A 23305-nucleotide genomic window follows, 5' to 3' on the forward strand; every position below is an offset into this window, starting at 1 on the left:
CAGGAGCTGGAGCAGCTGCAAATCACAAAGTACACAGGTTTGCAGTCTAGCCTGGGGAGGCAAGGACTTACCTCCACCAAACTTGGACTGAAGGATCACTGGACTGCGGGAGTCACTTGGATAGAGTTCCTGTGTTCCAGGGACCACGCTAGTCAGGATGAGAGGGGACCCAGAGGACCAGTGATGCAGTCTTTTGGTGCCTGCGTTAGCTAGGGGAAAATTCCGTCGACCCACAGGAGATTTCTTCTTGGCTTCCAGTGCAGGGTGAAGGCAGGTGACCCCAAGAGCATGCACCACCCGGAAACAGTCGAGAAAGCCAGCAGGATGAGGCGCTACAATGTTGCTGGTAGTCATCTTGCTACTTAGTTGCAGTTTTGCAGGCGTCCTGGAGCAGTCAGAGGTTGATCCTTGGCAGAAGTCGAAGAGGGAAGTGCAGAGGAACTCTGGTGAGCTCTTGCATTCGTTATCTGAATAATTCCCTAGAGGAGAGACCCTAAATAGCCAGAAAAGGAGGTTTGGCTACCAAGAAAGGAGGATTGGCTACCAAGAGAGGTAAGAGCCTATCAGAGGGGGTCTCTGATGTCACCTGCTGGCACTGGCCACTCAGAGCAGTCCAGTGTGCCCCAACGCCTCTGAATGCAAGATGGCAGAGGTCTGGGACACACTGGAGAAGCTCTGGGCACCTCCCCTGGGAGGTACTCTTCAGGGGAGTAGTCACTCCCCTTTCCTTTGTCCAGTTTCGCACCAGAGCAGGGCTGGGGGAATCCCTGAACCGGTGTAGACTGGCTTATGCAGAGATGAGGAAATCTTTTGTTCTTCCTTCCTGGGTCGGGCTGCCCAGACCCCAGTAGGGCAGAATCCTGTCTGAGGGGTTGGCAGCAGCTGCAGTGGAAACCCCGGAAAGGCAGTTTGGCAGCACCCGGGTTCTGTGCTAGAGACCCAGGGGATCATGGGATTGTCCCCCCAATGCCATTCTGGTATTGGGGGGACAATTCCATGATCTTAGACATGTTACATGGCCATGTTTGGAGTTACCATTGTGACGCTATACATAGGTAGTGACCTATGTATAGTGCACCATTGTAATAGTGTACAGGGCACATACTATGGGCACTGGGGTCCTGCCTTGCAGGATCCCAGTGACACAGGGGCTAAAACATACTTACATACAGTGTAAATGGGGATAACATGCCAGGCAAGATGGTACTTTCCTACAGCTGCCTCGGGCCTTCAGGAGTGGGACAAGTCTTTTGTCCCTGGCACAGCTGTTCCCTTGAGGGTAAGGCTACCTGGTAAGTCTTCAGCTCCATGGACTCAGCTCCCTCAGCGGATAAGACATCTGCCTGAGAAAAGAGGTCTTAGTTTCTTTTTCTGCTCAGAGGCTGGTCCCCCCGTCCTCTTACCTTTTCTCCTGGAAGGTTGAGCCATTATTCCAGGCTCCAACACTTCTTTTTCACTCAGTGCCCTTCTTTGTGCACTAGTTTTCAACCACACCTATTCAGGGATACCCAGCATGGCTGCATGGATTTTGATCTGTACCTCAGCCCAAGATGAGGACTCCGGATCATTCACTAACAGGCATTCCCCTGGGATTGCTGAGAGACCACGGCCTGTTTCAGGCCAGTAACCCCTCCCCATTCTAAAGTCACCATAGCCATGGGATGTCACGACCTGAACGCTTCTTACTGCTGTAGTCTGCTAGTCTCTGGGCACCACCAGGTTTCTTGCTTGTTCTTGATTGACCAAGGTAGGGGCGACCCTTTCCAGTAGCCACGATGCTGCTGATAATAGAACTGCAAGCAGGCCGTAACCTCCAGAGGGAAAAAAAACTATCTTGGGAAAAACCTCAGATCAAGGAACTCTGGAAAAAGATATAAAGAAAAGAAAAAGTGAGGCACAAAAAGTCTGGAACAAAAACTGCAGACAGGGAAAATCAGGTGAAGTCCAAAATCACAGGATAAAGGAGCGAGGAGTACAACCAGAATGGAAGTGTTTGCAACGCAAGGAACAGAAGACCAGCTGTGCTTATATACTGACAAACAGGAAGTGACGTGCAGGAAATAATGAAGATCCCATCTTGAATTGGGAAAGCCACATTAAATAAATGGAAAAATAGATGTGGTATAAAAAGTAGGGAGTAGAGCATTCAGAGAAGGAAACACAGACTCCTGGGAAAGAGAAAATATGGCCAAGAAGAAACAAAATAGAAGAAAAGAAGAAAAACAGTAAAAAAAACAGGCAAGTAAAACTAGGGGCATAAAAGGTGGGCGCAGCGTGAAACAGACCCCAAAGGGAAAGTTTCAGGTCGCACTGCGGCCCAAAAAACAGGTTGCTTCCCGAAAAGCGGCCCCCAACAGAAACGGTCTTCGCGGGGTCACATGGAATGGACTTTAGTTACATTGTCAGCATTGGTGACTGGATTAGTTTGTCCAGCCTAATATTTTCCTAGGGGAAAGCAGTTGCTCTGTCACCATGGTGACACTGGCACATGTATCCCTCAGCACTTCTACCTTTGTCCCATTAATTAAGAGCTGTTGCCTGTATTTTTGCATATTAGACGGCCAGGCAGCAAGTTTGTCTATATCCACCCAACCCTCTGAGACTAAAGTAGCTTCAGTGTGAACTCTGATTTGCTCTGGGCACACTGTTTATCCCACCTGGAGACTGGCTATTCCAGTACTAACTGGAGCACTGCTAGGGGGATTCTTTTTGGGACAGGCCATGTCTCCAGTTTGGTGTCCATGCTGTTTGCAGCTGTGACACCAGACCTTCTTGGGATCAAAGTTTTTATCTTTGTACTCACTTGTGGACTGTGAAGAGGTTCTGGGCCCACCCTCCTGTGCAGGTTTTTGGGACCCTTGTGAAGACTTTGTTTTCGTCCTTAGGTGTCTCACCACCCTTGCCCTGGGGAGGCTTTGTGACCCATTTCTTTTGGTCACCACCTGTGGAAGTATTGGTCACCTTAGTCTTGGCCCAATAGTCTGCCTTCTTTCCTAATTCTTGGGGAGAAATTGGACTGAGGTCTACCAGATGTAGATGACACTTGTCATTGAAGCAGTTACTTAACAGGTGTTCCTTCATAAACAAATTATAAAGTCCATCATAGCCATGCACTCCACTGACAGTTATCCAACCATCTACTGTTTTCACTAAGTAGTCTACAAAATCAACCCAGGACTGGAGTCCTCCTGAACCTAATTCAATCCTAATTCTATACTCCTCAATGGTGAATCAAAAGTCCTCAGTCAGGGTAGCCTTCATGTGGTCATAGGATTCAGCATCTGCACCAGTGAATGTGAGGAGTTTATCCCTACACTTACCAGTAAACAGTTCCCAAAGGAGAGCTCCCCAGTGAGATCTGTTCAATTTTCTGGTTGCACAAGCCCTCTCAAAAGCTGTGAACCTAGCTGGGGTGGTCACTCCTCCCTGTTTTCCCTATTTTTCCTGTCAGACTTGCTTCCAAAAGTGGGGCTTTGTCCAGGGGCGGGCAACTCCACTAGCTGGAGTGCCCTGGGGCACTGTAACCTCAGGCTTGAGCGTTTGAGGTTCACCGCCAGGTGTTAAAGTTCCTGCAGTGGGGAGGTGTGAAGCACCTCCACCCAGGACATGCTTTGTTTCTGACTACAGAGAGCACTAAGGCTCTCACCCCATGTGGAGAAACTTGTCTGAAAGTAGCAAGCTGGCACAGACCGGTCAGTCCTGCACTAGCAGTTAGGCCTAACGTACAGGGGCATTTCTGAGATGCCATCTGGGTGCATTTTTCAATTAATCCCACACTGGCATCAGTGTGGGTTTATTGTGCCGAGATGTTTGATACCAAACTTCCCAGTATTCAGTGAAGCCATTTTGGAGCTGTGGAGTTTGTAATGACAAACTCTCAGACCATATACTCAATATGGCTACACCGCACTTACAATGTCTAAGGTTGGACTTAGATACTGTAGGGGCATATTGCTCATACAGCTATACCCTCACCTGCGGTATAGTGCACCCTGCCTTAGGGCTGTAAAGCCTGCTAGAGGGGTGATTGACCTATGCCACAGACAGTGGTTTGTGGGCATGGCGCCCTGAGAGGGGTGTCATGTCAACTTTGCCTTTTTCTCCACACCAGCACATACTAGCTGCAAAGGCAGTGAACATGTGCTTGGTGAGGGTCCCCCCCCCACTTCCCCCAGTGTGGCATAATACATGCTGCAGCCCTTGAGGACATTGCCTGACCACAGGGCTCCTTGTACCATGGGTACCTTTTACAAGGGACTTAACTGTGTGCTATGGGTGTACAAGTTGCAGAAACAAAGTTACAGATTTTGGGAAAGAACATTGGTGCTGCGTCCTGGTTAGCAGGATCCTAGCACACTTTCAATCAAAGTTGACCTCAGCACAGGCAAAAAGCAGGGGGTAACATGCCAACATTGGCACTTCCCTACACCCTGGCGTTGTAAGAGAGTACTGCTCAGGACAAACCCCAAGTTCCATCCTAAGTTGGTTTCCCCTCTCCACCTTGGTAGCAGAAAAGGTGCTTCATACCCTAGATGTTAAATGTGCTCTAGTGTGGTACATAGACAGAATACAATATTTTCCTAAGCAGGCCAGCTGTTATTTTAGCTTTTGCCACACCTCACAGGGACAACCAGCACTAAAATCAGGAATTGCTAAATGGATAGCCAGGTGCATACAGACTGGATGTCAAAAAGCCAAGCAAGCACTTCCTTTCACACCTAGAGCCCACTCTGCCCGCAGGAAGACAATAATAATGGCCTATTAGTGAACATTCTCCTAGCTAACGTATGTAAGACATGGTAACCCCGCACACATTTACTAAGCACTCTTGTGTGGATGTTTCAGCCAACAACAAGCTATAGTTTGCCAGATGGTCTTAAGGACTTTATTTCAGACATCTACCTCGTCCACATGGTAGCCACTGCTTATGGAAGGGTACTGCTTTACAATCCATGCAGATCATCTGTGTCTACAGCAACACATGCTGCAAACTGAAAATGTTTCCTTGTAAGCATCTGTTTGTAGCATGTACAGTTGTAGATGCACATGGACTCACTCTCCTCCATGGACACAAGTGGATTTGATCACAGATTTCTTCTCATGTTAAGCTACTATCTTGAGATGTATCAAGATCCGTTCTAAGTTTACCAAGAAGCAGACCTCAGAAGGATTGCATGCTCAGTCCACCAGCTGAAAGGCTGCTGCCAGGCACTGGCCGGCAGTGTGTTACTTCTTGACATTTGCCACGTTTCAATGTCGGCGGTCCTCCAGCAGTGCTTTACAGCAGTTTTGTGCACCATCTGGGGCTCCAACTTTACCTTAATTTGCTAATTTAAAATGATTCTTTTAATTTTAATGTCCTGTACGTTTTCTCTGTTTTTTTATTTTTATTAACTGATGTAAATAGTTTACTTACTTAATTTGCAGGGCAGGGTCCAAGATCTATGCACGTCAGTGCTTGGAGATTGAGTGGCAAAAGCTAACTGATTTTGATCTTCTTCCTGAGTTAGTAAATGTAAATCTGGAAGTCAGGCATCCCTTCACCAAAACCATCTATGTGGGTCACTTTGAGAAGATTTTTGTTTTGGTGTTATGCTAGGCATATCCAGCCCCTGCAAGAATAGTTATCTGACCACCTTATTTGCTGTCCTTTATTAGCTTAGCAAGGTCTTTTTGTGGCTGCAGTTTAAGCTTATTTCTCTACCTTATCAGATCTTCTATGGTTTATGGTTCTCTGTTTAACTCATCTGTTGTAATGCGTTTCATAAAAGAGCTGACCACCATGTTTCTACGGAAACCTTTTGTGATGCCCCAAAGAGATCTGAATTTGGTTTTGAAATTTCTAATGTGTACCCCCATTTGAACTAGAGCGCAGTTGTCCTGTACAGCTACTCACCCTAAAGACCGTGTTCTTAATAGCGATCACGTCAGCTCATTGTGTGAGTTTGCTACAAGCACTCACTATCCAACAACTGTACACTACCAGACAAGCTAGTACTAAGGCATATGGCAGCATTGCTTCCGAACGTTGTCAGAACCCTTCCACATTAGACAGTTTGTCACCGGCATTCTTTGCCCTTCTCATCCAACCAAGAAAGAAGACTCCATCTCTTACACCCTAACAGACCTCTGAGCTTCTAAACTAATTACATCAGGGAGCATCAGATGGACAATCAACTACTCATTGGATTCTCTGGAGAAAAAAAAGGCCTGTGCATGTGTGTAGGAAGCTGCCCATTTATGTGGTATGTGAATACTATGTAAATGGTCCAGGGGTTCCCCAGTAAGTGGACAGATCTTGCTATGGAATCACCAATTGCTCTATTTATGATAGTGTGGTCTAGCAGCCTTAGGCTTAACACAGAGGAGCGCAAGACATTTACAGGTACACAGAATAGTTAATAAATGAGTCACACGACTAAAGAAGGAGATCACACCAATTTATAACCAGCATTAGCATAGCCAATAGGTCTCGCTTTTAGGACCTTATAAATGTTTAGCCATTCAGCGCATTATCCTGGATGCTGTTCCACCAGGGTCTGAATGGCTGTGCAACTACTACAGACTGGGTCATGCAAGCAAGTTCCTGAATAGGGGCATTTGTCTGTTAAAGTGCCAGAAGGATCCTGGCCTGCAGCATGCAATGCACACAAGCTTCACTGCTGAGGAAGTTGCATCCAAGATCACTGTCAGGAGTCCAAGCAAATTTTGTACCTTAATGCAATTATCATTAGGATAAAAACAGTGCCCGGCAACTCACCTTGCTCCTAATAAGCAACTGCATTGGACCATATAGTTTTTACACCCCAGAGCAGAGTAACAACCCAATTCCATTTTGCAAGGAGAAACAAATCCAAGAAATTTCGTCCGTTTCTAAATTTGCTTTAACATTTCACCCACTCCATTCACAACACCTCATCAGGGATAGTAAGTTTTATATAAATACAATTTCAGTGCCTGTGCGGGCTGCTATGTTTTCCAGGAATGAGGGCTTGAGCACATTCCTCTGCATGGCCAGCCTTTGCATGGGGAGTGCCCTTGGCAGAGCCAGTTTGGTGTCCTACTGCTGATAATTTGTTAAATAGGACAGCAGAGGGACCCTTTTGTGTTGACTGGTCAGACCCGGCTGGTTATATCAGGTAGTGACTGGCCTCTGAACACAAACATCTCAGTTTCTCTTCCACCTCAACCTAATAATCCACAGCTTAGCTGCTTTACTCTAGTGCCAAGTTGTGGTTAGCGGAGATATTGCTAACTTCTAAAAGCACAACAATATTTAAAGAGTTTATTATCCAAACATAAAAATGCACCAAAACAAATTTTTGTTCTAAATCATAAATTACGTAGCTGCCACAAGTAATTTCTCTAAGGAAAGACAGCAGTGGCCAAAATCGCAAGCGTTTTGCATGTTTAAGGACGCATGACTTTGAGAAATGTGCTGCTTTAAAGAATTTTGATGACCAGTTGGGCATGCTTTTTACATGATCCCACAACACACTCCTTGTCATCTTGGTACCCTGTTTCTTTGTGGTTTCAAGAGTATGCTTCCGGCTTAAACTCCCTCCTCTACACCTCCTCTTTTCTACACCAAGCATCTTTGTCAAGGTAAACAGAATGCCAGCTATCTGTGTAATCTTTTTGAAGTCACCAAACCCATCCTCTTCAGAGCATGAAAACAATGAGCAAAGTCCAGCTTGGATAATGTTCTGTCAAGCTAAAATTGTGGAATTCCCGAAACTATCTCTGTTCCAACAAAGGAGACAATACAGTGTTGTTCTTCCCTGCTGCTGCCATAACACCTAATCCCGGTCGTGCGCCATAGAGCAAGGAGTGTGGAACAGAAAGCAAGCAACTTCATTGGGCAAGCAATGATGCAGGTGGAGGAGGAGGGATGGGAGAAAACCAGCAGCGATGACAGGGAATCAGCCAAAAACAAAAAAAGTACCTTGATCTGAGAGGGAGCAGTGGAAGGACATTTATAGAGTAATTAAGAGAGTGTGGCTGTGTATTCCCAGGATTACATAGTGATTAGCAGCCCAGCAGATCAAAGCACTAGTGAACTGTGCAATGCAAAAAAACAACCAACGCCTTCGCTTACTCCTATCTAGCTAGCGAGATCTGCCACTGACAACAAGGAGAGGTTAATGATATAGGAAGCTGGCATTCTGAGCGCAGAAAATAAGCACCCCCGTCTCAGTAACTCCGATCGGACTACAAAAGCTGGAGGCGGTGGGAGGGAAATACTGCAATAAAATGCAAGCAGCTATTGTCTGAAGCACCCACAGCATAACAGGAGCAGCAGAGACATGATAAAGTAGTCCCCCAAAGAAAGAGATAAAGAACCAAAGTAAAAGTATACAGTAGTTAGTCCTTGCTCCATGGGAGTGATGAAAGATAAAAAGGAGGAACAAAAAGGCAGGGCTGACCACTAGCAAGCAAGGATTTTTAAAGGACGCTGGAACAAACAAATGAGAAGCAAGGTGATGGCTTCAAGCCCACAGTGATATATGCTAATGTATGCACGCAGTAGTACGCTTACGCTCGACCTAAAAATAGCACATATCTTTAGATATGTTTAGACATCCGAGAGAAATTGTTCAGGTAGGTACGTTTTTTTAAATAAGAATCTTCACCTTAAAAAGTGGACAAGTGCAATTTCTGAGTTCTACAATGTTATCTTATGGGAGGAAAAACGAGTTCTGCAAACAGGCAGAGTACAGCAACTTACAGGACCAATCTCCAGAAGTTATGGTGAATAGCGGGCAAAGTCCAAGGCAGCACCCACAGTACCCCCTCAGCGGCACGGGGCATCCGGGACCACAGTGCAGAACAACGTGTGCTGCCAAATGCATTCCAAGGGTATCGGTCACTGCAAAAAGAGGCTGCAGACTCTGGCTAGTGGGCCAGTCTAGCTGAACTAGCACTGGAACTCAGGCCTCAAGATGCTCGAGCACAGGTAGGCACCTTTGGTCCTCGCCTCAAGGGTGACGGGTGCAGAGGTGTCCTTAGGGGGGTGTTGGGTTTTTCTGATCAGAACAGTTGTGACAGATGGGGGTTGTATGCAGAGGCTGCAGACATCGTCGGGGAGTCCAGGAGGGGTGAAACCATGATGGACTCACTCTGGAGAGCTGGAGAACCTTGTTGGCACCAGTGGTCCAAGACAGCGGGTACAATGGTGACGTCAGGTGTCTGGTTTTGTTGGTTCCAGAGACGACTTCTGTGTTCCTGGTCTTGTTTGATTATAAGGATCCACTTCTTTGGTGCCAGGGTTCACCTAAATACTCAATTTAGGGGCATTAGGGGTGTGTAGGGTCGTAGCCAATAGGTTGTGTTTCACTTTTGTCTGCACCAAGGCACGGTGCCTGCAATGTCAGCCTTCCATCATGCTTGGTGAGTGACCCCTTAGGGTGGCTCAATTCATGCTGCAACCCTACGAGACCCTTTAGTACCCCAGGCCCTAGATGCCAGGGTTACAATTTATTAGGGACTTACAGAGGGTGCTAAAGGTTTTGCCAGTTGGTGAAACAACTGTGCAGTTTTGAGAAAGAGATCTGGCACTTGGGATCTGGTTAGCAGGAAGCCAGTGCACGTTCAGTCTAAATCACATCATGTGCCAAGCAAAAAGTGGGGAGGTAACTATGTCAAAAAGAGGCACTTTACTATAATAAGGATCTGGTACACATTTTGCAAAGAAACAGCCTGTGAAGCTGGGTGGGTAGCAGTCTACATGTTTATGAGGCACTATCGCTTGGATAGGCAGTTCTTGCAGGGGTGGCATTTTGCCTATTCGGTCCTACTTGATTTTCTGGTCTGAGCTGTCCCACAGACCTACCACCTGTGTAGTTAGTGCCTTGATATCTATTCACAAAGTGAGGAATCTGTGGTTACAGGCATCCATCAGAAGAACAAGTTCATTACCTTTGGTAACACTCTTTCTGGTGGATACTTTATCTAACCACAGATTCACTGGGCTCCCCATCCTGTGGAATGCACCCCCTTGGTCCATATTAAAAAGATTCCATTTAGAGATCTTCACACACTCACAATCTGAGTATTAAAGACTCCCATGTCCAACTGCGCAGACAGATATCAGAAAGTAACTGGCGTCAATGTGCAAAGATGGCTGTTAAATTGTGGCTCCAATGTCACTTCTGCGGGTGGGGACGGTCCAGATGCGGAGCTGCACAATGCCATTTATGGGTGTGCAAGGAGATTCCGGAGATAAATCTTTGGATCTAGTCTTACACCTGGGTTATTCAGAAAGTGAGTACTTTGCAGTTAGAGTATCCCCCAAAATATAATTACCAAAGGTAAATAACTTGTTTATTGCTGCCTTGTTTGTTTACTTCTAGATGGTGCACTGCTGCACCTGTCATTCTTTCAAGGAAACAGACAACTCAAAGTGGAATAATGATTATAAATATCAAGTAGGATCTTGTATATAATTAACATTGTTTTTGCTTACCTTTTTGTATTTTTTGAGTCCTTGTTTTTTTCTGAATTTCTAGGTTTCACCTTTGAATGTTGGAATCGTTCTCTCCAGTGTGCTTGTGGCCATTCAGCTCTGTCCTAATATGAAGTTCCAGTTAAATGAAGAGTATGGCGAAGATTTAAGTGATGGTATTTGGCAGTATGTTTATGCTATTGATCTATTGTGCTGCCATAGAAAATGGGTGTGGACGCATGACAATGTTATAAGGTAAGTCTTAATTTTTGCAGTGCAAAAATCCGTGTACTACTTAGCAGTGACTTTTAATGTGGTAGTAAATTAAGGTTTTTATACAATTAACCCCTTGGTTGTGAGACTTAAAGATCCCTTTTCAAAAGATGCTAGGTTATCAACTTTGCCATTTTCCTGGACTTGTTCATAACATCTTTTGCTGTCCGTTGCAGGCTTGGATTTGCTGCATTCCTCTTTATTTGGGGGTTTGTCCTGCCCGTTTTTGACTGGATGTGTTGTGTCCTTCAATAGCTGACGTCAGGGGACACATTTTTCCTCTGTGCAGATTTACATATCATTTGATTTTAGCACTACATGATAGTGCACGGCTTGTTGTCCTTATGTGTACCTTCTGCTCACTCCTGAGCTCTGCTTATTCTTTTCTTTCTTCTCATTTGTGAGGAAACAGACTTTATGCCCCCATTTTGATGACTAGGCACTGATGTAATAACTCTGATATGCCCTTAACCCTGCTAATTAGAACTCTGTGCACATGCCCTGACCCTAAAAAAATGTACATGGTTGATTGGCTTATACTCAGTTGGCATAGCCTAACCTACTTGTAAGTCCCTAGTATATGGTACCCATAGTACCTAGGGCCTGTAAGTTAAAGTGTTGCTCGTGGACTCCACCAGTAGCTGTGCCATCACAAGTATGACAGAGTAAATCACGTCTCCCAGACTTCCACAGCAGACTAGGAGAGCAGTTTAAACTTCTAACCCGACTTTGCTATTGAAAGCAACAGAAAAGACCAATCATCCGATTCTAATTTGTATTTGTCACCCCTACAGCAGGCCTATTAAATCTAAAGGGAGGGTTCAGCAAATTAGAAAGACAAACTTGTTTTACATGTTCCAACAGTAAAAACCCACAATTATCATTTTTACTTTGGGAGAGCTCGGTCGCCCCATTGGCAAGTACAGAGTTACATGTTGACAACTGAGCTGTGCTTACTTGTGAATGGGACCACCAAAGTAGGTACTTCTAACAATTTGCTAAATTTATCCTGACTTGATGCTCAAGACGAAGTTAATGTAACTTGTTGCCACAGGTAACTTTTAGAAGGTTGCCACTCTGTTGCTCAGTTTTCCAGTGACCATATGCTGAGGCTGGCCAGAAGAGACCCTTCTGCTCTCCTGGGGAGATGTGGGATGGACCCCTCATGAAAAGCAACAATAGAGGCCTGCCACTGGAGGAGGTGCTTCCTCACGGCGGTGTAGCTCAAGAGACTAGGACCAGTTGCTCAAAAGTTGCACCCGAGGCTGCTGTAGCCAGGAGAGTCGTCAGAGTGCAGTTAGGTCACCCAGAAGGAGAAATACCACCAAAAGGAGGAACCAGCTGAAACCACTGTGAACCTACAACTGGTAGGCCAGTGGCAACTTGACTTTTAAAGACCCCGAGAGGACTTTGTGACCCCCCCCCCCCCCAGCCCGCTGTTTACTGCACATGGTCTTCAGCATCCTTGAGCCTCTTCGGCATCCTGTGTGCTTTTCATCAGGATCACTCCATAGAAGTCAATGAAAAGGAGTCACTGATACTGGAACTGGACTGAAGACTGCTTTTCTTTAGGAGGTAACTTTGGACCTTGCTGGTCCCTTTTATTGGCTTCCTGCCAAAGTTGGTCACCCAAAGTAACTCCAAGTAACCATATTCCAACTTATAAAAGTTTCTCTTGGAGCGTTTTAAAGAATTTTCTAGTGCTTGTTCACACTTTGGTGGTAAAAAGTCCTGATTTGTTGTTAGGTGTAAAATCTAGTCTCTAAAACCCTCTGGTGGATCTTGTTCATTTTGGTGCCCATAAAGTCATAAAAATATGTTTTTTTTAAATAAATTGGTGTCTAATTTCCTGAGTGTCTAGTTTCTTTCTTCCATTTATTTTTGGTGCTCCTTAAATGCTTACACATATTCCTTTGTGTAAACCTGACTACTCAGAGTCACAGCAACTCAACGCTGAGCTAAGATTTAACAAATGAAACCTAACTGGTCCTCAAGGGGTTGGTAGTGTGTTACGCAGTGAGGACCCACAATCACACCACATAATCCACCCTATTTCCTCACACCAGATTCCACTTTGTTAATCATCGTCTACTGAATATTTTTCTCATCCATTGCCAATTTCATTTCCTTCTTCCCATCGCTCCATATTTTCCAATAGCTGCTGCATTGCATTGGGCAGGGTGCATTGTGTCGCCACATTGCATCACACAATGTGGTAGTCATTTCGAATGGACAGAAAACTATTTTCTATACTTTTAACATAGTCATTTGGGTGTTGGCAAAACAGATCCCATTGTTCACTCAGTATTGGCAAAGCAAAACCAGTTGGCTTTGCCTTTGCATATTCAAATTATGACTGCTATATGTAAAGCTCTTTTGTGAGCAGCAAAGAGCAGAAACGAAAATGGTAATGCAATTAATTTCCCAGAGTATGGTGGAGTATTAGCAACAACATGTTTTGCAATGTGGCCATAGAAATGCTCAGCATAGACTAGAACTTTATTTTAACCAAGTTTAGTTTTTTTTCACAATAATGTAATGGGACTTGGCAATAATATGGCATTCTCCTAAATGCGGACCAACCATTAAAATTTGCACATTCCTTATTGTAATTTTGTCAGAATATACCTTTTAACAGATAAGTGAGGGAAGAGAGAGAACAGAACGAAGGGTGTTATAAGGTTCATGGATATGCCATGGCGTACAAGTGAATGAAGGCTTTTCAGATGTTTAGCCTAAGTATTTCATCCATTCACATCCTGTGCCTTTCCCAACCTGTGAGAAATGCCAATTTGCTTATTCACTCAATTTGTTTGCTGAATTGTATTGTTAGCTTTTAGACTGCATAGTGGGGCACTACTGTCCAGTGCATGTGCTCTGGCCCATAAAACATGTAGGCATTAAGTAGTCCCTAATTGACATATTTACTTCTCGTATAAGGCCATAGTATATATTGTAGTAACTATACCCATAGAATGGACATTTAAATGTCATCCATGGACTGCATCACTTACTGTGCCTACCCACTAATGTGACTAGGAAAACATGGCTTCAGGCCCATCAGTGTAGTCTGGCCTTTGTAGTTTAGACCTGCAGCCTGAACTGCCACACTTTTGACTTGGGTAAAACTCCCCTTTTAATATTAGTAAGTCACCCTTACATAGGCCTTGTACACCACAAGCTAGGCTATCTAGTACTTAAAAGTGGTACTTGTAGAAATGTAATGTTGGCATGTCCCTCCTGTGGCACACCCCCAAAAGTATTTTGTGCAGTGGAAGGCCCAGACTGTCCTATTAGGAAAGCTAGACTGCAGATTAAAACATTAATTCTGCCATGTCAAGGTTTTGACAAGTTAGAGAAATGATTCAATCTCTATTTTAATATTGATTAAATATGCCAAACTTAATTTTTAAAAAACAATATATTTAATAAAAGTACTTTTTATTGCGTGATGCTTTTGGTCACTAATTTGCATTACCCTGAACACAGCTGCTCTTCCAATGTTTAACCGTAGTGAGGTGTGAAAATTGCTCCCAGAGCAGAGACGGTGGTTTAGGCCTGACTTGGCCTGGGGAAGGGTTGGCTAGGTGTAGAGTGTGCAATATGTATCAGCTAAGGAAGAGCAGCTAGGGAGGTTCTAGAAAATGTATTAACTTGAAAGGGATGGGGTGAAGCCTTCCCATTCATAGTTTAGTGCAAGGGGAGACATGAGAAAAGAGCAGCCATTGCTCTTTAGGCCTAACATAACCAGTTGGGCACCAGTCTAGTGGGAGGGGGTAATGGTCCCAGGGCCATTTTAGTGTAGCTTAGAAGGAATGGACTGCTCATTTCCATAAACACAACCCTGACTGGCACGTAACCTCACCCTAAGGCTAGGAGGGTCTGTACCATCTTGGAAATCCCCTAAATAGTGCGCTGTGGGGTAGTTTGCTGTAAGGCAAACAGGATGTGCCGTAAAAGTGGATAGTGTTGCCCCCGGAAACATTTTCCCATTTGGTTAGGGAGTTTCCAAGAATCCTCCCCACCCCTGGCTAGTGAAAACTACAAAGCTGGCTCCTTGGCCACTGCTTCTGAGAACAGTTTCTGGACCTGTGAAAGAACAGAAGGACTGTGCCTGCTTTTTGAGACCTGGTGGTTTGGACTTTCTCACTTGTACTCAGGACAAAAAAGTGGGCTTCTAAGGTTAGTTGGCTCACCTCCTCTGCGGCTACAAGGACACAACAACCAGCTGCAAGAGTTGTTTTTCCTGAAATAGCCTGACTACTTGCAACTGGAACTGAACCCTGATGGTTGCTTTTGCTGCTGTAAATTCTGCCCCCTAAGTGCTGTTCCTGGGATCCTTCGCTGTGTCCAGCTGAACTTCTCTCTGAAATGTTGGGCCTTAAAAACATGTTGAACTTCCAGCCCTCCAGAGGGCTGGGATCAACCACTCAAGTCAATCGCCCAAGGCATGACTTCGCTAGGTAGTCTCTCTCACAGCTTCTTCCTGCTTGTGGAGACTGTTCAGCAGACTCTAGCGGCAAGTCTGTCTGGCTTTGGTGTGACCTTCCTATATAAAACTTACAGCCTTGCGTCACTGGAAGATTACAAGCTCCAACAAAAGAATAAAAAAATCCTAACCAAGCAAAAGCTGAAATTTTTTCCGATCAACGAGAGGGCCATCCCTGGGTGCAACATTTGAACTTTTCCCACTCTGAGTTTTTCCATATAAAACAAATAAATAGCTTCAACGTGACCTCATTGAGTAGCTATCAGGCTTCGAGAGTACTTCCAGGATATAGCAAGCAACCTTGATCTGCAAGAGGATTTTAATTTCTTCTTCAGAGACCACCTTCACAGCACCAGGTGCAGAGGTTGTTGCTGTACCACAGTTTGGCCATTAACCGACTCCTCTCCCTGCCCTACCCCGAAAGTGGGGACTGAGGCATCGATTCTGGTTTGAGACGGCCACTAAGGGGAGATGAAGATCTGATATAGATGTCTTGCCACAGATTTCTTTCCTTAGAATATTCCTCTGGCATCAGACTGAATCAGGAAAATTTTGAGCAGTAACTCTGTGCGCTTGCAGATGCCATTGTTTGGTCCTGCATCTGTGTTATCCAAGCTGTAAATGCTGCTTGTGGTGTCTGATATCAGTTCTTTTCTTTCCGCACCATAAGTACAGATCCAGAGTGAGCTACCTTTGTCCAATTTGTGGGCAGCTTTTTGAACATTTGGTTGACTAATTTTGAGTTCTGTCTCCCAGTGTGCTAGGGATGTTACTCAAAAACCTGTAGGATTTAAACCTTCTGGTCCTGTCGCACACAGATGTCTGTCTACAAAGGCAGAGAAGTTTTGAGAACTAATGAAGACAGGTCAGTGTTTTGACTGTTACCTGCCAGGACACAAGATAAGAGAAATCTGCACAAAGAAGCCCCTCACTGGTGGCCAGTCCACAGTGATTACTAGTGTAAGTGTGGAGGTGGAGATTGTCCCTGGCATGGGGAAGGAGTTAACAAAGGCAACCTTAGTGTACCTGGGTGGGGTGGAAATTGCAACCCTGGCACCCTTGCCTCCCAGCATGGAAAGGTACAGGCAGAGACCTAAAATCAGTGGAACTGAGGAATAGGCTCTGAGAGATACAGGATTCAGTGTGACTATGGTCACAGAGAAGCCGGTTTCTCCAGAGCAGATCGTACCTGTTGTCTACCACCAGGTAGCCTATGCAGTCAGCAGAACCAAACTCCATCACATTGCAATGGTGTGTTCACAATGGGGAGATGTATTAGGCCCAAAGCAGGCGGCTGTGTCTGCTGCACTCCCAGTGGAGTGTCTACTGGGAAATGATCTTGAAGCTTCTGACTGGTCAGGGGTTGGGAAAATGGTCCATGCAAGGATGCTGGATCTCCCTGAGTGGGTATGTGTTGTGACCAGGCCACAAGCTGTTCAGCAGGGAAAGGCTTGACACTTGGATTCTGCAGTAATGGGCCACAAATCCAATGGCAAGAGAAAGGGCACTGGGGCTGGTGAGCCAACCCAGAGAACTCTAGAGGTGCAGGAGGAATCTAAACCTGAGGGGCAGTAGCTGACCTCTGAGGGTCAAATTCCATCCCTGCAAGATCTGTCTGACTTGGCAGAATTGACAGGAGCTGGTGGACCCACCAGAGTTGAGTTTTGCCGGGGACAGAGAGAGTGTCCCACTCTTGAGAGCTTGAGGCAAACTGGCTCTAGGCATGAGGAGGTTGATGTTAGTGGATCCCATAATGTTTACTGGGATGAGGGAGTCCTATACACTGAGGCCAGAGACTTTAAGAAGGGAGTCTCAAGGAGGTTGGTGGTACCTCAAAAGTATAGGGAATTCCTCCTCACTTTGAGCCATGACATCCCCTTGCAGGTCGTTTGGGTCAGAATAGGTCTTGGAAATGATTGGTTAACCATTTCTATTGGCCCAACACGTCTGCCAAAGTGAATGAGTTCTGTAGCCCCTGTGCCGTCTGTCAGGCCATTGGCAAGATTGGGGGCAAACCAAAGGCTCCGTTGATGCAACTGCTGGTGGTTGGGACTCCCTTTGAGAAGGAGGGGGGTCGACATTGTTGTTCCCCTAGACCCACCAACTGCATCAGGGAACAGGTATATCTTGGTGGTTGTGGACAATGCCACAAGGTACCCTGAAGCTATTCCTCTTAGAACAGTCACAGCTCCTTCAGTGGCTAGGGCCCTACTTTGTGTGTTCACCAGAGCAGGTTTCCCAAAGGAGGTTGTTTCAGATAGGGGCATGAATTTCATGTCCAGCTGTCTGAAGTTGATGTGGGAAGAATGTGGGGTTATCTACAAGTTCACCGCCCCATGTCATCCACAGACTAATGGCCTGTTGGAAAGGTTCAATAAGACCCTGAAGGGCATGATCCATGGCTTTGTCTTTCAAACTCAGGAGGAGATGGGATGTTCTCTTACCATGCCTACTGTTTGCCTACTGGGAGGTCCCACAAAAAGGGGTTGGCTTTAGTCCCTTACAACTGCTGTTTGGTCACCCTGTAAAAGGCCCATTGTGTCTGGTCAAAGAGTCTTGGGAAAAGTCTCTCAAGGACTCAAAGGACAATGTGCTGGACTGTGTACTAGGCCTGAGATCGTGCATGGCAGAGTAATGTACAAAGCAAGCAGGAACCTGGAGGCCAGCCAAGAGCTTATGAAGCTCTGATATGACCAGACGGCCACTATGCTGAGTACAAACCAGGACAATTGGTGTGGTTGTTGGAGCCTGTGGCTCCTAGGGCCCTCCAGGGCAAGTGGACTGGGCCTTATCCTATCATATCCTAGAGAGGAAGGGTGAAATTACCTATCTGGTAGACTTTAAAACCCCCAGGAACCCTCACAGGGTCCTGCATGTCAATAGGTTGAAACCCCAGCAAGACAAGACAGCAGTGACCATGCTGATGGTCACAGATGAAGGAGAGAAGAGGAAACATTCCACTGCCAGACGTCCTCTCTCAGTGTGCAAGATGAGTCTGTGAAGGGAGTTGTACTCTCTCCCAAACTGACAGACCAACAGCACAGAGACTGTAAGCAGGTACTGACACCAACTGACTTGGTCCCAACTCTACCGGCCTGTCTGCAAACTTCAAAAAACCTGCACCAAGAAGTTGACTTGTGCTGCAGCCCAGCAACCCCCCAAATCCTTGGGAGGACTGCCTGCCTGCGATAAAGACCAAAAACACCTGTGGACAGCGGACCTGTCCAAAAAGAAACCCACTCTAAAGAAGTTGTCTGCCTGAGGAACTGCAAAACTGCTGCCTGGAACCACCTTGACACCGACTTCCCCTGCCTGAGTCCAAGTGGCGCACCACTCCAGTGAAGGTTTCCCTAGCCCAAGAGTCCACCATGGGCTGACCCCTGCCAGACTCTACAGTAATGCTTGCAGCGGAAATCTGATGACTTCCTCCCTGACCGTGAACTGTCTGGTAAGCTGTTTGACGCCAAAAGACACCCCTGCACCCGGAGCCACTGGGCCTTAGGGAGCTGAACCGTCAGTGTCCCTACGACCCCTGGCACCTCTACTTTCCTGTGCAGCTGTGGGTTGACCTCACTGGGCTTCCTGGCCAGAGCCTGCAGCCACTTTCCGAAACTGATCTGCTCTATTGAATAATGTGTTGGCCCTCTGCCCGCTCCCAAAAACATGCCGATGAGAGTGTAAGTTTGGTGTTCACCTCAACCCCCAGACACCAACCTGTGACACTGCTTGTACTTACCTGGGAGCAGCAAGTCTTCATTCCCCAGTCCTAGTCTCCACCGATTAACACTGGGCCTTGGCTTTGACCTCTGAACCCAGCCGATCGCATGCTGCTGTGGGTGCACTCTTGGTACCAACCTGAACCTTGCCCGATGCTAGTCTAAATCCCTGAAGACTGGGATTGTAAATTGTGTATTTACCTGTGAAACTGCATCCTTGTTTCCTCCCATAGGTTAACATTGAAGACTCTGAAAACTGCACTGTCAATTTTTGAAACAGCAAAATATGCTAATATAAAAACTGCTTACATTATAACTGCGTTCTTTGGTTCAACGCCTATATAAAAGCACTACTACAAAAAGAGCACTAGACCTATCTATTTCTGCCTCTGCAAGCCTTTGGGGATCCACTGGACTCTGCACAGTGTACATCATTTTAGTGCACTATATAGAGAGCCAGCCTCCTACGGTAGATACTTAGCTCCATCGGCTAACATGGGAATATTTTCCTTAAGCAAATGTATTGCTAGGACTGAAAAGATTGGTAATGATAAATCCAACAACTTGCCACTGTTGTAATTATCCTAACTAATACTGAAAATAAGTTATAAGACTTTATTTTCTGTAAGCCAAATTCGAGCCTGCTAGGGGCCTCTCCTGATTGGTCAGCCTTAACAGCATTGGCCAGGCTGCTTTGATGAGGTCATACGTGGCCTTCACTGAGAAAAGGTTATCTGATTGTGGGGTGGGGGGAGGTCTGCAACTGCAGAGGTGAAGCCAGGAAGGGGGCTGGGTAAATTAAACTAGGCTTCAAAGGAACCCAGGACAGAAAGGAATGCCATCCAGGCCTGCCCTCTCACTGTGTACCCACATGTCCAGGAAGGGAGTTTGCAGAAGTCAAGAGTGGGGAGTGTTAATGGAAATGAGCCACACCAGTAGGTTGGTTTAACCGGGCCTTGTTCCTCTGGAGGAAAATCGTCCATCTTGGATTTTAAGGAGCAGCGCTTTATGGGACAAGAAAATGCCACATGGAGGAAGCAGTCATGTTTTTGGGTGGCACCCCGCATTTCATTGGACAGGAGTGCCCTCTACTTGTCCCCCAAGATGACTGAATAAATGTGGCTGTGCTGCATTGCAGCTCAGATCTGCTGCCTGAAACCACCAAGAGAAGAAGGGCTGTCCTGCTGAAACCCTGGTCTGCAACCCAAAGGACTGCACTCTGAAATACTGTTCCTGTTGCATACTGGAACAACAGCCCTAAGGATTTTGCCTTGCTTCATAAAGGACTCAGGTGTGAACTCCCTGAAAGCAACATGTTAAGAGAGCTTGCCTGCACCAGCTGTCACAAAAGTCCCCAGCCTGAAGTCCATCTAGTGGACTTTTAAGGATTTGGTCTAGTGCATGGCGGGAATTGTGGTCCAACCTTCTAAGGGCCATCTCATAGCTTGATGGATTTGTGTTTGGGACACTTTGAATCCACAAGAGAAGCTTCAGGAAAAGATTTCAGACGTTTGGAGCGACTTTGGCAAAAAGCTTCATAAGGTGACCAACCTGTCGACGAGAGTCAAGCCGCAGTCGATGAAGCGGCCCAAATTTAATGTTTGTTCCGCTGAAGCTTCAGAACTTTTCCCCATGGATGAGACATGGCAGAAACTCAAGCCGACCATGTCACATCAGATCCTGGCCTGATGAGTATCCTCACCAGCCGACAAGAGAATAAGCTCCAGAAAAACAACGAAGTCAGAAAGTAAATCTTTGACCGAGGCCTACCACACATTGTATACAAGCAGGGCTCTATCGTGGTCAGCCTCAAACTTAGTTTTTTGTCCCAGTCAATCGCGACCCAATGTCCCCAGTTGGCGCAATTGATTTCTAAGCACTAGAAAGCAAATTATTTTAATGTAATCTTTAAAAATTCATAACGCTAGTTCACTGGGGCTGATTTTTGTTGTTTGGTGTCAATTTAAAGATAATAATTATATGTTCAATGGCATCTGTCGCTGTAGATACACATGTTGTGCATAGCCCGCCATCTGGTGTTGGGTCGGAATGTTACAAGTTGTTTTTCTTCGAAGAAGTCTTTCGAGTCACGGGACCGAGGGACTCCTCCTCTTTGTCTCCATTGCGCATGGGCGTCGACTCCATCTTCGATTGTTTTCTTTCCGCCATCGGGTTCGGACGTGTTCCTTTCGCTCCGGGTTTCGGAACGGAAAGTTAGCTAAATATCGGAAAATTAACGTCGGTATTGTTGCGTTCGGGATCGGCTTAGTTAGGGTCGACACCGATTAGAAGAGTGAAGAGCTCCGGTACCCTTCGGGGTGGTTTTCGATCCCCCTTCGGGGCATGGTCGGCCCGACCGCGTGTAAACCAACGCTGATGGAATGGACCCCATTCCGTTTCTGTCCTAAATGCCACAACAAATACCCGTATACAGACCAACATCTGGTCTGTAACCTGTGCCTGTCACCTGAGCACAGTGAAGAGACTTGCGAGGCCTGTCGTGCGTTCCGGTCCCGAAAAACACTCCGTGACCGTCGAGCCAGAAGACTGCAGATGGCGTCCACACCGACAGCCCACCGAGAGTTCGAGGAACAAGAGGAAGAAGAACCCTTCTCGTTCCATGATTCGGACTCCGAGGGATTAGACGACCAAAGAACTGTGAGTAAGACGTCGAAGCCAGCACACAAGACAAGTGACAAGGCCCAGGGGACGCCACTGCCATCAGGCCATGGCTCGACCCATAAATTCGGTGACCGACCGTCGGCACCGAAAAAGGCCGAAAAGGTGCCGAGATCGTCCGACTCCGGTCGAGACACCGGCGCGCAGCCTTCTCAGGACCGAGAAAGTGCTGCTGAAAAACATCGACGCCGAGATAGCGGAGCCGAAACTGCTCGACGCAGAGACAGTGGCACCGAAGAGGATCGACGCCGAGAGGGTTCGACTCCGAAAAAGAAGAAGGTCACCTCGGAGCCGAAAAAGAGTATAGCCAGGGTTTCGGTGCCGAAACAACCCGCAACCGACCCAACTGCCGGCTCCTATTCAGAGGAGCACTCACTGTCCTCTCAGATGCGAAAGCATAGATTTGAGGAAGAGTTGCAATCCACCGAAGTGGACCACACTCCGAAACGTATTTTTATACAGGAAGGAACAGGGAAAATAAGCACCCTTCCCCCTATTAGGAGAAAAAGGAGACTGGAGTTTCAATCAGCCCAAGCACCACAAACAAAAATGGTGAAAAAGGTAACTCCGCCACCCTCTCAAAAGGTAACTGCGCCACCCTCTCCTCCCACTGTACCCAACGTTTCACCGGCACAAACTCCATCACATTCCCCGGCTCACACCACCATGAGCCAAGGTGATCAGGACCAAGACGCTTGGGACTTATACGACGCCCCAGTGTCGGACAACAGTCCAGAGGCGTATCCTACAAAGCCCTCACCACCGGAAGATAGCACGGCATACTCACAAGTGGTGGCTAGAGCTGCAGAGTTCCACAACGTGTCCCTACACTCGGAACCAGTCGAGGATGACTTCTTATTCAACACCCTCTCTTCCACCCATAGCTCCTACCAAAGCCTGCCTATGCTCCCGGGGATGCTTCGGCACGCAAAGGAAATCTTCAATGAGCCGGTCAAGAGTAGAGCTAGCACACCGAGAGTGGACAAAAAATATAAAGCACCTCCTACAGACCCTGTTTTCATCACCTCACAGCTGCCACCAGATTCCGTCGTGGTAGGAGCAGCTCGCAAGAGAGCCAACTCCCACACATCTGGGGATGCACCGCCCCCAGATAAAGAGAGCCGCAAGTTCGATGCAGCCGGAAAGAGAGTCGCAGTTCAAGCTGCAAACCAGTGGCGCATCGCTAACTCTCAAGCACTACTTGCGCGCTATGACAGAGCCCATTGGGACGAGATGCAACACCTCATTGAGCATCTACCCAAAGAGCTACAAAAAAGGGCGAAACAGGTGGTTGAGGAAGGACAAAATATATCTAATACTCAGATACGCTCCTCTATGGACGCAGCGGACACAGCTGCAAGGACAATTAACACATCTGTGACTATACGAAGGCACTCATGGCTACGAACGTCTGGTTTTAAACCAGAGATACAGCAGGCAGTGCTCAATATGCCATTCAATGAGAAACAACTTTTCGGACCTGAAGTGGACACGGCGATTGAGAAACTCAAAAAGGACACTGACACTGCTAAAGCCATGGGCGCACTCTACTCCCCGCAGAGCAGAGGCACTTACAACACCTTCCGCAAAACAACCTTTAGAGGGGGGTTTCGAGGTCAAGCCACACAAGCCAGCACCTCACAGGCAACGCCGTCCAGCTACCAGGGACAGTACCAAAGGGGAGGCTTTCGGGGCCAATACAGA

General features: G+C 46.6%; 1 protein-coding gene across 1 annotated transcript in view; it reads left to right on the forward strand.

The window, feature by feature from the left end:
• The window catches only part of ICE1 (interactor of little elongation complex ELL subunit 1), a 372154-nt gene that overhangs the window by 222298 nt on the left and 126551 nt on the right, over window positions 1-23305 (forward strand). The window contains exon 16 of the mRNA XM_069219700.1: window positions 10509-10699. Coding sequence (XP_069075801.1) covers window positions 10509-10699 — 191 coding nt within the window. The remainder of the gene's footprint in view (window positions 1-10508; window positions 10700-23305) is intronic.

The sequence above is a fragment of the Pleurodeles waltl genome, chromosome 2_2 (assembly GCF_031143425.1).
Source record: "Pleurodeles waltl isolate 20211129_DDA chromosome 2_2, aPleWal1.hap1.20221129, whole genome shotgun sequence".
Taxonomy (NCBI): domain Eukaryota; kingdom Metazoa; phylum Chordata; class Amphibia; order Caudata; family Salamandridae; genus Pleurodeles; species Pleurodeles waltl.